The 15,285-nt window shown below is 43.4% G+C and overlaps 1 protein-coding gene across 1 annotated transcript; it reads right to left on the minus strand.

The window, feature by feature from the left end:
* Window positions 1-154: 154 nt before the first annotated feature.
* Window positions 155-11,025, minus strand: LOC103479211 (dachshund homolog 1-like). Its single transcript, XM_008433522.2, has 5 exons — window positions 10,849-11,025; window positions 7,817-7,964; window positions 7,029-7,172; window positions 5,296-5,364; window positions 155-226 (listed from the first exon to the last, which is right to left on the minus strand). Exons 1-5 carry the CDS (start codon window positions 10,981-10,983, stop codon window positions 189-191), a joined length of 534 nt encoding a protein of 177 aa, XP_008431744.1. The 5' UTR covers window positions 10,984-11,025; the 3' UTR covers window positions 155-188.
* Window positions 11,026-15,285: the final 4,260 nt, after the last annotated feature.

Here is a 15,285-nt window from a genome sequence, read left to right on the forward strand (position 1 = left end):
GGGGGGAGGGGGGAGGGTTGAACACAGCATTTCCACCTACGAGCAGCTTGAACTCTCTCCAACTAAATCGGCCTGGGTTAGGGGCTTCCCCGAAACCTTCATGGGTTTTTCTTTCAGTCCTTTTGTTTTCTTTTGTTTATTTTATTTTTTTATAAAATCTTTCTGTCCTCCAGCTCTTCGTGGCCTTATCAGTACATCACTGCGGTTTTCAGGAACAGTCTTCCATCTGGAACAGAGAACACACACGCACACACACACACGCACACACACACGCAGACACACAGAGAGAGAGAGGAGGCAAAAAGATTAGCCAACAGCTAACAATCTGCTGACGCAAATGCACTGTTCAGGATGTGATTGTTGATGAAACGCAACTTTGAAATATTGCCCTCTAGTCTTTGGATTCGAATGGCATTACTGTGAATTCATAAGCTGATTTAGGGAGAAGATAAAGTTAGCAGCCATGGCAAATGTGATTAAATATCATGTGGAGTAATTAACTTTATTGCTTTTTAAATACATAAAAAAAGTAGAAATTAGAAGTAGGTTGACTTCAGTCTGGATTAGGAACACAGTGACCATTCTATTCTTAGACGCCGTTTGCTATTCTTTAAACTTCAAACTTCAATACTGTGATCATTATGTGACGGGTAGTGCATACTTTGGAAGCGAAAGGAAACGATGCATGGCTCTCAGAACATTTCAAACATAAATAGCTGAAAAGTGTGGCATGCATTTCTCTTCGACCCTTTCTGACTTTTGACTGTCGGCCAAAATGTTAAATTCTGTTCCTCATCTGGCCAGAAAACCTTGTTCCACACATCTGCTGTGTCCTCTGTGGGATTTTGAATTTGTATAGCTTTCCTCAACATCGACTTGTTTTCTTGCCACCGACACAAAAGCCAAACTGTACAACTTCTTTTTGTGTCTACAAGTTTTCAGCATGAATCTCTGCAGCCTTCCACTCCGTAATTATGCACGAGTTTATTTGTCTATCACATGAAATCTAAAAAAAAGAAAAACAACAACAGTAGTTTACTGTATGGAGACAAAATGTGGAAAACTTCCAAGAAGCATGAATGCCGTTGAAACCCGCTGCATTATCGAACCGACCTAAACCGTCTGAACACGTTTGTGGCCTTCAGCTCGGCCGGCGGCCGTCGCAGCGCGACGTCTCCGGCGTGGATACCGTAAACGGCTCCGTCATGTGATCTCTGAGCTCTGGCCACTGCCAAGCAGACAGACTCTCTTCTCGCCCGCGTGTTCGCCTGAGCGAGCAGCGCCACCTTTTTTTTCCGAGACAGTAAAAAGAGATCTGTTAGGCGCAGCGCCGAAGCTTGTCTGACGTTTATTACCTTCACATTCACCCCCCCTGTCCCCCCAACCGCCCACCCACCCTTTTCCTCTCTCTGCCGGAGAACGCTTACAGTTAATGCCTTTAAGAAACGTCTCTGTGGCAAGCGGGCCTGAATTATTCAGCGTTAAAGAAAGAGGCGCACAAAGACATTTAGCAGCCCTGCTTGTTGGACATGACACAAGCAGAGCGGGACATCGGGAGACGGCCTTTGACTAGCCGGTTGTAATGTCTTGATGCGCGGTAGATCCTGGCCTGGCGGCTTAGGCCCGCTTAACCTGTCATGATGGGGTTGTATGTGTTTCACGCAGACAGGGTGGGGGGAGACAACAAAAGATTGTCGTGTGCGTCTGACTGTGTACACAACTCATAACGGGGGTGTGTGTACACACACACACACACACGCACACACGCACACACACACACACACACACACACACACACACACACACGGGCTAATTACCCGGCACTGCCGTAGGTCTCCAAGGCATTGCTTCTGTTCGAGCAGCAACCACCACTGAGTTCTGCGCAAAAGTCATTACGGCGTGAACGCAGCGGCACGGAGGGCGAAGCGCAAAAACAGGCGGCGGGAGGGGAGGAGGCGAGCGCGACGGGACGCAGAAAGGATGAAACATCACTTCGCTGGTTTGTCTCGTCTGCCTCCACAGCGGCGATTCATAGTTAATGAAAACAAAGGCGATTTGATCGTTTGATGGATGATGACATTTATCGCGTCGTCGAGAGGATGTCGCGTGTCGGCGCGTTTGACTTCCAGCGGCTCAAACCCGCGAACTCGCCGAGCAGGTTTTCGACGCGCGCGGAAACGCTGAGGCGTCGTGACGTTTGCCCCTCGACTCGCAGGGATCCTCGCTAAGGCGCGGCGAAACTTTCGCATTTTCACATTCGGATCGAGATGAAAAGTTCATTAAAGAGAATAAATATTTCATTAGGTGCTAAATAAAACAAGGGGAATTTTTTGGCTTCTCTCAGCACAAAATTCCTTTGAAAGATTAATTAATACATGTAAATTATGCAAATTATGCCCATGCAAATATTTTATGAAGACAATTAAGGGATCCATTAATTACAGTCTTTTTTGCTTCAGTGACATTCATTCATTTAATTTTAATTTCACTTTAACTGTTTTGATGTTTAATCTTGCAACAAAGAACTTTATCTGGCTGCGCGCAGGGTCGTGTAAACCCCGCCGAACGCGTCGAGTGGGGAAGGTGGCGGCGCGGGGCGGCGGAGGGAGATGCGGGGGGAAGATACGGGCACGTGCGCCCGGTTGCCAGGTGGCACCGGGGCGAGGCGCGGGCCCTCAGCAGCTCGCCTGCCTGCGAAAAGGGCCGCGCTCCCCTCCTTGGACCCGATTCAAAACACTGCAAAAAAAAAAAAAAAAAAAAAGCAATTAATAAACACAGACTGTGTTAATATCGCAGAATTAGAGAAGTGTGACAAAAGACAAATAGAAATAATTAGTTCTCTAAAATTATGCCCTCATTATTATTTTTTTTTCCTTTCTCCCTCCCCCTGTCTGCCTCTCCGTTCGCTTCCTCGAATTTGGAGTCGAGAATGCACCCACACATTTCTCTGTCTGCTTCGGCGCCGCTGATAGGCTTGTTTTTTTTTTTTTCTCTCCCCCCCCCACCCTCCTCGAGTTCTCTTCCTCCTCCTCTTTCTGCTTGTGTAATTTATCAACATCATTTTTTGCCATTTGAGGTTAATTATACAGCGAGGCTTGCGGAGCAGAGTAGAGGAGACATGGGTGGCAGACAAATGCTTCTCTAATTGAACAAAACACAGAAAAAAAAAAAAAAAAAAGTGTAGCCGCGTTATTCGGTTTCATTCCGCTCTTTGAGGCAGTGATCAGAGTGATTGAGAGACCCTGGAAAATTATAAGCTCTGTTGTCGCAGCCGCAACGGTTTTACGGGGTTTTGAGTGTTTAAAAAAGAAAAAAAAAAAAAATAGATAAATATATACCTCGGCTTGAAAAGCGACTGCTCTTGTGGAACAGAAGACGTGAGGCTTTAACGCGGTTAATTTCACATATTCTACAAAGTATATGGAAGAAAAACAAACGAATAAAACTGCTTGTGAACCACCTGACTACGCCGACGATTCCTGGAAAGAGCCGCRACGCCGAGAGCATAGAAAAGGCCCAGAGAACCTTCAAGATCTGAAGACGACTTGTGTGGAGGGATGTCTCAAGAGAACCCCCGAGCAAAACATCAAGACTATTTTCTCCACACAAATGTTTTGAAGTTGTCATTACCAAAACGGGGCTTTGCTGTTTAGTCTTTAATCAATTTCAGTGGCTGTGCTCAACGCGCCTTCCCAGTGTTGTTCTAGTTTATTACACGTAACTTTTGCATGGAGTAAATTTGCRTTGTTTTATGCCGTGATTTCATTTCAATAGACTGAAAGGAAATAGATTTAGTGACTAAAATATCGATCTCTGTTGTCCTCCTTGTAGRTTTAAATGTTTCTTTTGTCAGTCRAAAGTCTTCATGAACTCATTACGTTTCCTCTGCTGCCATTTCCGCTGCATAGCGCCATTGTTTTTTTCAACAGCAACCCCTTGTGTTCAAGAGAGTAACTCCAACCATTGTAATGCTGCGTTCACTCAAATCTGGGAAAGACCCAACACATGAGTAAATTGTGTTCTAGTTGCATGTTGAAAAACCAATATGCAACCAGCACACATTCATCATTGTGTGAAGACATTTTGGATTTGATCCGTTTTGGTCAGACAAAAAAAAAAAAACTTAAAGTGTCTTTATTGACTGAGCTTCTGTAAGTGRCTTCAGTCAAATCAACACAAGAATATGTTGCCTTTTTTACCTCTCTTGTAAAATTATCCTCTGTGAGAAGGGAGAAGGGAAGCAACGTTTGCTAAATGCTGAAGGGATGCTAATATAAGGAAGCATCTTACTAAAAACACGAAAGCGACGAAGGCAAAAGGTCACACAAAAAGAAGAAGAAGCAGCTGAAGGAACTGGATATTGGGGAAGTGAACTGTGACAGAAACTTCTTCGCCTTTAATGGGGTTGGGGGGAAATACCAATTCGACGGCCTAAAAATGCCCTAAATTACCTGCAGYAATCATTCATCTCTAGTTTTTCATATCGGTTCAAGTAGACTAATCACACATTAAAGACTCGACTAACATATTCTCTGCGTGCAAAGTCGGAAACTCCCCCAACCTTATTTTCTCGAAGCAAATTGCATGCGGCATCTTTCCCCGGGTAAATTGGGACCTCTCTCCTCGCTGATAAGGGCAGTTCTGAGCGGGCGCATTAAAGCGAGACGTTTGAGCAATAATGAGGATATTCAACCTTTTCACGAGGTGTCTCGGATCTGGGTAAACACAGATAGAAGGCGGTCCGACGGAGGTTATCGCCGCGGTGGCCTTCCCTTAAACACAAACTGCGCCCCCAAGGCTAGCAAACAAACAAATCATTAAAAATGTACAAGGCTTGTTCATAAAACGAATTGATTTGCTCCGATTATGAGTATCAAAGGAGGGGTTGCTCTGCTTTTTTTTTTTCTTTTTTTTTTTTTGTGGCTTTATAACTCATTATAGCGTCTCGAGCTGTAAATATGTAGCTTTTTCGAGAGAGCGGTTGTTTGGTTTTACCTGCCGTAGCGCGTTTAGACCTGCCGCCGCTAAAAGTCAAGTAAAAGAATAATATTATTCTTGGGGAAAACCGATGATCTTGACCTAGTGCTGTGGCCCAGATGGTGGTGTATGTCTGAACAGCAGGCGCAGAAACACTAATGTTCATAAACTGAAGACGTGTGTTTGCTTGTGTGTGTGTGTGTGTGTGTGCTGTGGGAGAAGGAGGGGTGGAAAAGGCAGAGAGAGAGGGGGGAAAAAAAAGAGAGCAAAAGTGAGGGAGAGAGAGAGAGATTTATTGTCTCATCCGAGCCCCTGTACCTTGTATTGTCCTTTCAGCATCTGTTCTTCCACTGCTGCGGTCACTCTCCATCTCAGGGGTCAGAGAGTCTGCGAGAGGAGAGGGATCACCGCCGTTAAACATGCCTGACATCCACCTATCAGAGCCCTGCTTTCACAGCATCATTCATCGCAAACTAGAGAGCCAGCCTCGCAGCCATGTCTCTGCTCAGTGCAACTACGTGCCTCTCGGTGTGATTATCTCCAGCGATCAAAAACTATAACTAAATCTTTTTTTTTTTTTTTTTTGTTCTATTACCTCTGTACTGCTCGGTGCTACAGGCAGACCGATAAATCAGTCACTGAACTTTGCTTTAGCAGCCGATAATTTCTAGACACAGTGGAGTTTTTGAGCGTATGCCTCGTTTTAAAGCAGCCCTTCACATTTGTTAGCACCTTTTTTAATATGACATGTTATGAACATGAAGGAGTCTTGGCGAATGTCTACGACCGTTGTCATGAAGTGTTATTCGGTAAATAATGGCACTTTTGGTGCAAAGTTGACACTTTTAGTGGACTTTTAATGCAGGTTTTAGCACAACCTTGAATTAAAAGCGTCATTATTGACCGAATGACACTTCATGACAACAGTTGTAGACATTCACCAAGACTCCCTCATATTCATGACAGGTGTTATGTCATGTTTATGATAGTGTCACCCCTTCAAATAAAGTGTTACCCAGTTTTTTAATGTTTTTACCTGACTACTGACAACTGGTTAGTTGAAAGAGCCCATTCAAAGATGAGACGATTACAGCTAAACGGTTAATCGGAGGATCAAATCGTGATCACAACAGTTGGTAGTTTGACAATAGCAGGAGGGACTCAGTAATTAATTAAGTAAATAGTGACAAAGGAAAGTAACATTTCCCCTGCTTGTCTTTTGTTTTGTTTTTGTACAGTGAACRTATTTAATTTAGTGCCTTACGAAGCTGCATCCTTTAACGTACGTTATTGGGATTTGTGTGTCAGGTCAAAGTAAAGCAGAGCATCACTGCTAAGTGGAATAAATCAATGTCAGGCAAGGAGAGCATTAACCAAAGACTCGGTGAAGAAAGTCATGGTAGCTTTTGGAGGAGCTGCAGGGATTCACAGGAAAAACATCTTTAACAGAACACTGTCACCGTTTCAATTTAGTTTTGAATACAGATTTTTGTCTAGAACATGAACATACTCTTGGTTGTGTAAAATAAGGTGAGTGTCAGTGATAAACCCACAAATAATCCTTCATAAAACAGTGGTGAGCAGAAAAGAAGTTCCACTGCAGTTTGAAACGAGCACATATAATAGAACCAAGACAGGGTTTTAGTCCAGTGAGGTCAAAACCAGACTTTTTGGACATAAACAATGCACATCGGCCTGAACGCCACCCCGCCCACTGTGACACACGGCGGTGGCAGCATCATCCTGCAGAGACGCTTCTCTTCAAAAGGGACGAGGAGGATGGATGGAGCTAAAAACAGAGCAACCCTGGAAGGAAGCCTGGACTGCCGAAGCCTAACCGGCTGTAGCAAAGGTTTACCATAATTATGTGCTGCTTTATGTTTGTCTGTCACACAAAATCCCAATAAAACACATTGAACTTTACTGTTGGAACGTGAGAGAAGGTGAAGAAGTTCAAGGCGCGTGGATGTTTTATTGCAAGGCGCTGCACAAACAGCAACACATTAGCGATACACAGAAGGGGCTAAACGTGATGTTTGGTGCTTTCTGACCGTTGAGGGAGCGCATGCTGTCTGAGGGCGATGGCTGCTTCAGGCTCTGCTCCATCTGCTCCCTCCTTTTCGACTCGTACTCCAGAGCTTCTTGCAGTTTCCTCTTGGCCTTCTTCTCCTTCTTCAGACGCTTCTGGATGATTGCTAGCAAAAAAATATCACAGAGACAATAAATGAGCTCTGGAAGCAAATGAGGCAAAGCATCTTTTTTCTTTCTTTTTTTTAAAATTTGATTATAAGCCCATTCTGGCTGACAAAGATAACCAGTTTTTTTTTTTTGTCTTTTAAATTTAGCACTCAATTATAGAAAAGCAAAAATCAATTAAACTTAAATATTTCATAATATATAAAGATTTAAATGGGAAAATCGGAGCAAATACTGACTTGCTAGAGGGAATTGAAGCTAATTGAAAAATTTATTGGGATATTTTTCATGAATTTCTCTCATTAAACATAAACGATCCGGTTAGCGTACGACTCTGATGCATTTTACATGAGGGTTAGTGCGAGTCTGGATGGGATGTGTATTTTCAATTATGTTAACAGACTACRAGCAGAAAGAAAGAAAGCAAGAAAGAAAGAAAAAAAACTATCAGTTTCACGTGTAACCAAGGAGGCTCAGAGTGGCTTATGAGTGTCTCCTGCAACGCGGAGGGCGGTGTAAGTACATTCAGGAGCTCCTGTACCTAAACGGTTGACAGGAGCCTGAACGGGAACGGGTTACGCATGCCTGCCCCCCCGTATAAACAAACACAAGGCTAACAGGAGGACGGCGTGTCAGGCGGTACCTCTATTCTTCTGCTCCATGGCGAGCTGCTTCTCCAGAGTCTCCCTGAGCTCCCTCTCTCGAAACAGCTCCATCTTCAGCTCCGTCTTCTCCAGCTGCACCTGCTTCTCCTGGGCCCGAGCGTTGTCAATCGCCACTTTGAGCAGGCCCTGCACCAAATAAATAGAAAAAGAAAGAAATGTACATGTGTATGTTATCAGGACAAAAAAGATAACTAACATAGGATGTTTGACTCCCTTTGGTCAAGCTGAGAAATGCAAGTGTGACAAAAGTTTGTGATTTTTTTAAATTATTTTTTTTGTAAATACAGCAAAAGGTTCTAACAATGATTAAATGATGGAATTGGAAATAGATGGACCCAACAAGGTTTTCGCAAGACAGCCTGATAAAACAGACTGAAGTTTGCATTTTTAATCGGGAAAAGACGCAAAAAGTTCCAGGAATACTTTTGCAAGGTGCCACACTTGAACCAATCGAACGTAAGAAAATCTGGATGGAAAGGGGAAAAAAAAACTTTTTCTMACTGTCAAACTACTTCTGGCTTAGGCTTTTGTGCAACTTCCTGTACAGGAATCCCCTAAAACAAACTGGATTAAACAGATTCATTCAGCTAAATAACATTCAAATCAGGCTCTTAACAGCCTTGTTTCAGGGATACTTTGGATTTTTTTTAAAGTGAGGTCCTATTGAGTAGTTTTAAGTAGTCAGATGATAATTCTGACAAAAAAAAAAGAGTAAGGATAATCTCAGCTACTACCTTAATCTCAATCAAGGTAGTAGCTGGTCCCAGGCCTCTTCATTTTAAGACTTTTTAAGACCATTACGCCTAATAAATTAAGTTACCTACTGTCCTATGTTAAACTTACTTATAAATATATGTTATCTTAACATAGCTAAGTGTTTTTTGACTTGCATKTGAGTGCAGCTCCATTACATAGTATTTTTTTTTGCAAATTTGCAGTGAGGGCTAAAAGCTCCCTCATACTCGGACGTACTGTGAGCAGAGCAGACGCCGAGTGCGCCACCTGCGAACGTTTGAGACGTCATCGTCCAGCGTACCAATTTCCTACATTTCCCACAATCTAAATGTATACAAGCGAGCTTGACGAGAACGATTAATGAACACAACCAACTTAACAACTCAGACCTAAGACTTGTCGTGCGAAATCCGGAAATACACAACACTTGCAAAGACCTGAAATTTAGATGATCAACTTCACGCGTTTTTATTTAGACCCTACATAAACGCATGGCCAATTTAAAATTAGATTTTAACAATCACTGACAATGACTAGCCAGCCTAATAGTAGCCATGACATAGATGTCTAGAGATGTTAAATGGTGCAGGTCAAATCCAAAAGTTTCATGCTAGATTAAATACTATTTTCTAAACTTTTACGCTCACTTTTCCATCTAAAAATTCTCGAGTTCCTTTTATTTAATTATTTTTTTTACATAGAACTTGCAGCAGGTCTTCAGTGACAACACCCCACTACCTCTATGTAAACTATAAACTGTAAATTGCTTAGAAAGAGCTACTTTGCCATCTGTTTAAAGCTTGACTCCTGAATCAAAGGGACCTTCCTCATCCTCCAGACTCGGGTTCCTCTGATTGCTCTCTGCCGCCGCTGAGCATTACACGCCTCTACTTAGAAAGCTCCCAGAAAGCCCAATTGTTTCGTACTCTTCCTTTAAGTAAAAGCCCCACAGCAACACGGCCAGTTTCATCACAATTATTCCCCATCCACATGCAATTACGCCAAATGCACTGGACTATATCTTACTAATTGTTGATTCTTCTAACCCCAATTTATATCAAGTTGCTTTATCTTAATTTTCCGCTTGGTTTATTGTGTTGATTTGTATATAAATATTCACTCCGAGGATCATTATCAAAGATGACTAAGAGGAGTGTTGGGAGCTCGCGACGGGCTCGGTTGTGGCTCTCTAATTACCGCGCCGAGCCAAAGGAGAAGCGGGACTCTGATGCCAACCGAACAAGTGCAACGAGAAGGGCAGCAGGGTACACACATCATTACACCCAGAGAGAAGGCAAATACATTCATCTTTCTGATTGAGGGGCTTTGAGCTAAAGCCTAAACATCTCTCGGCGTGTGAGTGGATCTCTGCTCCCCCGTTTGCTGAATGAAACCGAGGGAAGATGCTAATGACTTTTTTCAAGTCGGATATTTGCCCTTACACGGTCTCGAGCATGCAGCGCCAGCTGGTGGCGTGGAAAGACTACAGACGTGGACATAAATCTGGTGACCCAGTTGAGTCGACCAACCCAAACTGCAAACATTTCCAGTTTTCAGTCTGTTTTTAAACTATCAATCCAAAACTTGATTGTAAAACAGTTGCCGATGGTAGGGTTTTAAGCATTGAGCACCAAGAAACTCGTGGATGGATGGTTGACTGGCTGAATCCAACTGTTAGATCGTCGAATAAGGAATCGAACAATTTTCCATGTTGTTTTCTTTCCCCAAACGTCCCCAGACCTGCATGTACGTGATTATTCTCTGTAAGCTGATACCATATCGCCGTCACTGTATGTCCGCAAACTTTCCCAGTGAATGCTTTTTTACATGCAACTTCCTGCTTGGGCTGCTACCTTCTTATCTATGTGTTTATATATGTAGATATCGCACACAGATATCTACATGTAGATATCCCTGCGACGATCTGCAGGGATTTTGCAAAACGTTTGTTCTTGGAATCAGTAAAAAAAAAAAAAAACAAACCTGGCTCCTGGGAAAAAAGAAACAGAACTCGAGAGTAAAGTTCAGTCATCCAGTTTGAACATTTTTGATGCTCGATACTACCATTTTGATTTTTTTTGCCACATAAGTTATGCATTTTCTTGTGTTTAATGTTAATTGCATTTTTTTTAAGTCCTTGATGTACTTTATTTACATTCTTCTCTAGATTATATTAAAATATAGCAACAGAGCCTTTGGCGTAACATTAACGTGAACCAACGAACAAGGGAACTGCGACAAGACAAGACGATGTAAGATTTCCCGACTCAGTTACCTGTATGTTGGTGAGAAGAGTCTCTATCGATGACAGACCGTCTGGGAAGAGAAATGGCGACGGAAAGCCCGGAGGCAGAGTCTGTCCGGCCAGTGACAACCTCTCGTAGCTGTCTCTCGCTGTTGGAGTGCACATGGAGTTGTCTTCTGCAACGAAAAGTGAGATCAAACATTTGCTCAGACTGGGAACCAAAAAAAAACGTGGGGCGCCTTTGGCCGTCGACGACGCGCGTCGTGGCTGAAAAGTAGAAACCAACGGGATTGTGCTGATCTGCAGGAGCCAATCCGAATGTTCATCACCTCACAAAACGAATATAAAAACAAAAAAACATGGAGATTCCATTGTACTGTTTCTTCTAAGGCACCCCCCTCCCTTTTTTTTTGCATAAGGTATTATACAATATCAAGCAAAAACATAAATCCAGCAGCAAGACCTATTTAAGAGATGTCATGCGGATTCCAAAAATGGAGTAAGGGTAGGAGGGGGGGGGGCAGTGCCGGCAGTTTGACCCCAGAGACTTGGGCTTGCTTTGTGCGCACACGCTCGGGTGCCTGTCAAACCTAAGATGACATCATCCTCCATTCATCACTGGCAGAGGGGTAGGGCCCTGCCATCTGCTGTCCAGCCTCTCCACCGGGCCTCGGTGGAGAGGAAGAGGAGCAGAGGGAGGGAGGGCGAGCAGGAGGCAGACCAGGCAAACACATGTACAGCTTGCTTAAACTAAAACAGTATGTCAGACACTGACACATTAGATCTGACACATGTTTTCGTCCGGTGAGCTTTTATTAAGCCAAGAGGATGTAAGTGCTCCCATCCCGGTGAAAGACGCTTCTTATTGAACGCACTGCATGTCTGTACTATTAATTCTTTTGAATGCTAATTGAATGCAAAGTTGGTTGGGTTGGGTTGGTGGTGGTTGATGGGCGGAGGAGGGGAGTTTTAGATATGGAGTGAAAAGCTGGCGGTTCCCGCTCTCATCTAGTATTCATATCTGTTTATGTGGCAGCCTGAATCTTGTACAAACAGCGAGCGGAGCTGAGCAGCCCCCGCCGCTTCCCTCTCTCTCTCTCCCTCCTCCCATCAATATTCACCAGCGCCAGCCAAGTGCTGGGAACAGCTGGTCTTACATTAATTAGTTTAAAGTATTTATTTCACCCATCCTCAGAGCAGATTGAGCAAAAACATTGGAGATTATTTCAAGCATCTGCAAATGCCCTGGAAACATCTCGGCGCCAAAAGTCGAGTGTTCGGATTCACAGTTTAGGTTTGTAATTTGGAGAACACTTTTTTTTCCTTTTTCTCTCTATCTCTCTCTCTCTCTCCGTGTGTGTGTGTGTGTGTGTGCGTGCGTGTGTGTGTGAATGGGGAAGTTGGTAAAATACGCACCGCTGGTCCGTAGAGAGAGCAAACAACCTTTCTCCCTTTTTCAGATGGAGTTCACTACTGTTGATTAATTAGAATGGATGGTTGCCTAATGGATTAAAATTTGTTTATAATTTGACTTCATAAAAATAATGAATTGCCTACTTTTAAGAAGGCACTCCTGCGGTAATTTATTTCATCTGCAGCAGTCCTGTTTTTGTTGGGTTTTTTTTTTGTTTTTTTGTTTTCCTGAGGTGGGCGTCGAGAATCGGGAGATGTGAAACGCGCCGTCTCTACCTGCACAGCGGAGCAACATGAAAGTCCCATTTTATCTCAATAAATGTAACTAATCAAAGATCAGAAGCATTGCGCCCGGCTCCGGATCGGGTTAATACAGACGTACCGCGTGCATTATATATATATGCATGCATCACCCACCTCCAATAAAATCACCATAACAACTAGAGACGTTAGTAGACCTCAGGGAAAGGTCCGCTGTTCTGGCTTTGTAATTGATTTGTACTGTAGGCACTTTGTCCCTTATTTAGTGTTGGCATTAATCATAAATCATTGCTTTAACAAACTCCGGCTTCCCACTCAGCAGGCCTCGCCTCCCAACACAAACGTTGGATCACAGGGAATATTTGATGGCTTTGTTGCAGGGGGGGAAACAACCTGTCATGCTCTGGGAAAAGCAAACAGCACGTTGTGTTCGACAGACTCCCAGCCACCGTACAGCACCTCTTGTCAGATAACATTTCCACCAGGAGCGATGCATAAGTACCGGCGTTTGGGAGAGGAAAGAAATACGGAGCTAATGGGTGGCTAATTTAATCAATGCAATCAAACGGCGCTTAATGAAACTAAATGTAAATTTTAACAGAACAAGATCTGGATCTGCGGTTTCCAGGCAAGTCGAACAGCGCTTGCGCCTCCCCCAACTCCTTACCCAGCAGGCTCTCACCCAACTCTAGGCTTTAATCGTTCACCGCTATAAGGGTGTACTGAGATTTTAAAGACTTGCGGTTTCGAAAATGAACATTTCACGTAATTTTCCTATGGTTTAAGGTGATTTTCACGACTATAAAAGCTTGAGGTACCTCAGTATGGAGTACAAAGCAGCACGCCGCTGCTTCTATTGCACATGTTGCATTGCAGGGCAGCTGGCTGACCGTCACTTTCCCCTCGTTCACAGGAAGAACAGAAGAGGCTCTTCAGAGATAATTCCAGTTGATAAAAACACAGACGGTTATGTTTTGGAAACTTGAGGAGAACCATTCAGAACCACTTTCACTGAGATAATGGTGTTTGAAAACTAGATTGGGTTGGCTACATGTGGAATATCTGCAAAGCGGCTGACTGCAGGCTACCGGAGCAGACAGCCTGACTGATTTACCAGCTAATATCAGTTTGTTACGCTCGCAGCTGTACTTGAAAAATATCAGAAGCGACAGAAAGTATAATATTCTCACTTGAAAACTAATTCTTTTTTTTTTCCTTTTTAAATTTATGTTATAGTAGATTACATTTATTGCAGTTATAATCAAGCGGATATATTATTTTCTGTAGCAACAGGACTCACTATTGCATTTCTCATTTAAACTCACGACATTGCGTAAAGCTATATGCTTTTTGTCTAAAACTTTTGCTAAATATCGGGCATGGATATTATAAAGTGTATGAATGTGGCATATTTATAATTCATAGGAAAAAACGCAAAAAAATAATCAGTTATTTGATTATCATCAGTTATTTAACACGGTTGCGTTTTACTCTCGGTCATCATGCTGTGCTGGCCCATGCCTATAGGTCCCCCTCGCTCTCCTCCCTCTGCCTGGCTCCAAACCTTGGCATGCGTTTGCATGTTTACTTCTCAGCATCACTCCGCAATCATTGACTTCAACTTAATTACAGCGACAGGCGTTGGGAGTGTTGTGGTGGTGGGGCGGGGGGGGGAGTCCGGTGGAGTAGAGTGGAGTGCTCTGTTTCCAGGTGATATTTCTGCGCTGGCAAGACTGCCAGCAGCAGCTGCGAAAGCCTCTGGTGCTTACCGTACGGTGAGGGTACAGATAGGGTCTCCCCATCCTCAGCTCCCTCCCCGCCCCACCCTACGCCTTCTCACTATGAAATACTGCACAGAAAAAAAACAAAAAAACACTTGCGGGTCATCCCTTGTCACAAATAACATTTCATGCACAACTGTTTCTGTGGATAATAGGAGCCACAAATAAAAATGGGACGCTGTAAATACAATGCATTCTGAATGAAATGCCATAATTTAAAACAACAGCACCCCCCCGACTTCATCCTCCACCAACACTCTCTCCGTCCTCCGCCTCCACCCTGCTCTGCTCTCAATAGCTGCAGAGGGAGTCCTTGACAGTGTGGTAGCAATGATGAATCACCTATCCAGTTAATTTTCTCACTCCTCATGTGTTGTGCTACTAAAACAGGAGCCCAAGAATTGACTTGACAAAGTATGAATGTGAAAAAAAATAAATAAATAAAATCACTTGGAGGGATCTGGGCTTATCTCCAATTTACATGTTATTAGATTTGCGTTGCAAGCGGCATTTGGACCTGGTATAGGAAAAAAAAAGAAAAAAAAAGATGGAGCCATGATAACCAGAGATAAGACATCGAAGAAAAAAAAATCCACACTCCAAAGCCTTTGAATGTTGACAGAAAAAAAAAAAAAAGTCACAGGGAGTGGAGGGGAAGTGGCCTGATTCGAAAATGTGACAGACACACATTGCAATCTGTTGTAAATCTAGAAGAAACCTTGGGAAATTTAGCTGCAATCTCTGGATAAATAGCTGTAATTGACCTTGGGAGTTGAAAATGTGCCATATGTTTCTGGTTCCTGTGTTTGAAACCGGCTCCCCCAGGACTTTTATGCCGAGTGCTCACACAAATTCAGAGAGAGCTGCAGGAAATAGGAAGACAAGCAGAGAGGGAAGAATGGAGGGGAGTGTGAGAGGTAGATGGTCGAAGATGGATGGATGGGTGAGGCTTAGTCTGGGGCGGAGGAGGCTTTAACAGGAATGAGTGAAAGAAGGAGAGCGTTCTGCCGGC

Source organism: Poecilia reticulata, linkage group LG2, assembly GCF_000633615.1.
Source record: "Poecilia reticulata strain Guanapo linkage group LG2, Guppy_female_1.0+MT, whole genome shotgun sequence".
Classification (NCBI taxonomy): Eukaryota; Metazoa; Chordata; class Actinopteri; order Cyprinodontiformes; family Poeciliidae; genus Poecilia; species Poecilia reticulata.

Bases quoted from the DNA above. Each gene is read 5' to 3' on its own strand.
- LOC103479211 (XM_008433522.2), bottom strand. From the start codon at position 10,983: ATGTGCACTCCAACAGCGAGAGACAGCTACGAGAGGTTGTCACTGGCC. The intron at 7,965-10,848 runs GTAACTGAGTCG...TATTTGGTGCAG, and splicing joins CTCTTCTCACCAACATACAG to GGCCTGCTCAAAGTGGCGAT. The intron at 227-5,295 runs GTACAGGGGCTC...TCTCTGTTCCAG, and splicing joins TGCTGAAAGGACAATACAAG to ATGGAAGACTGTTCCTGAAA.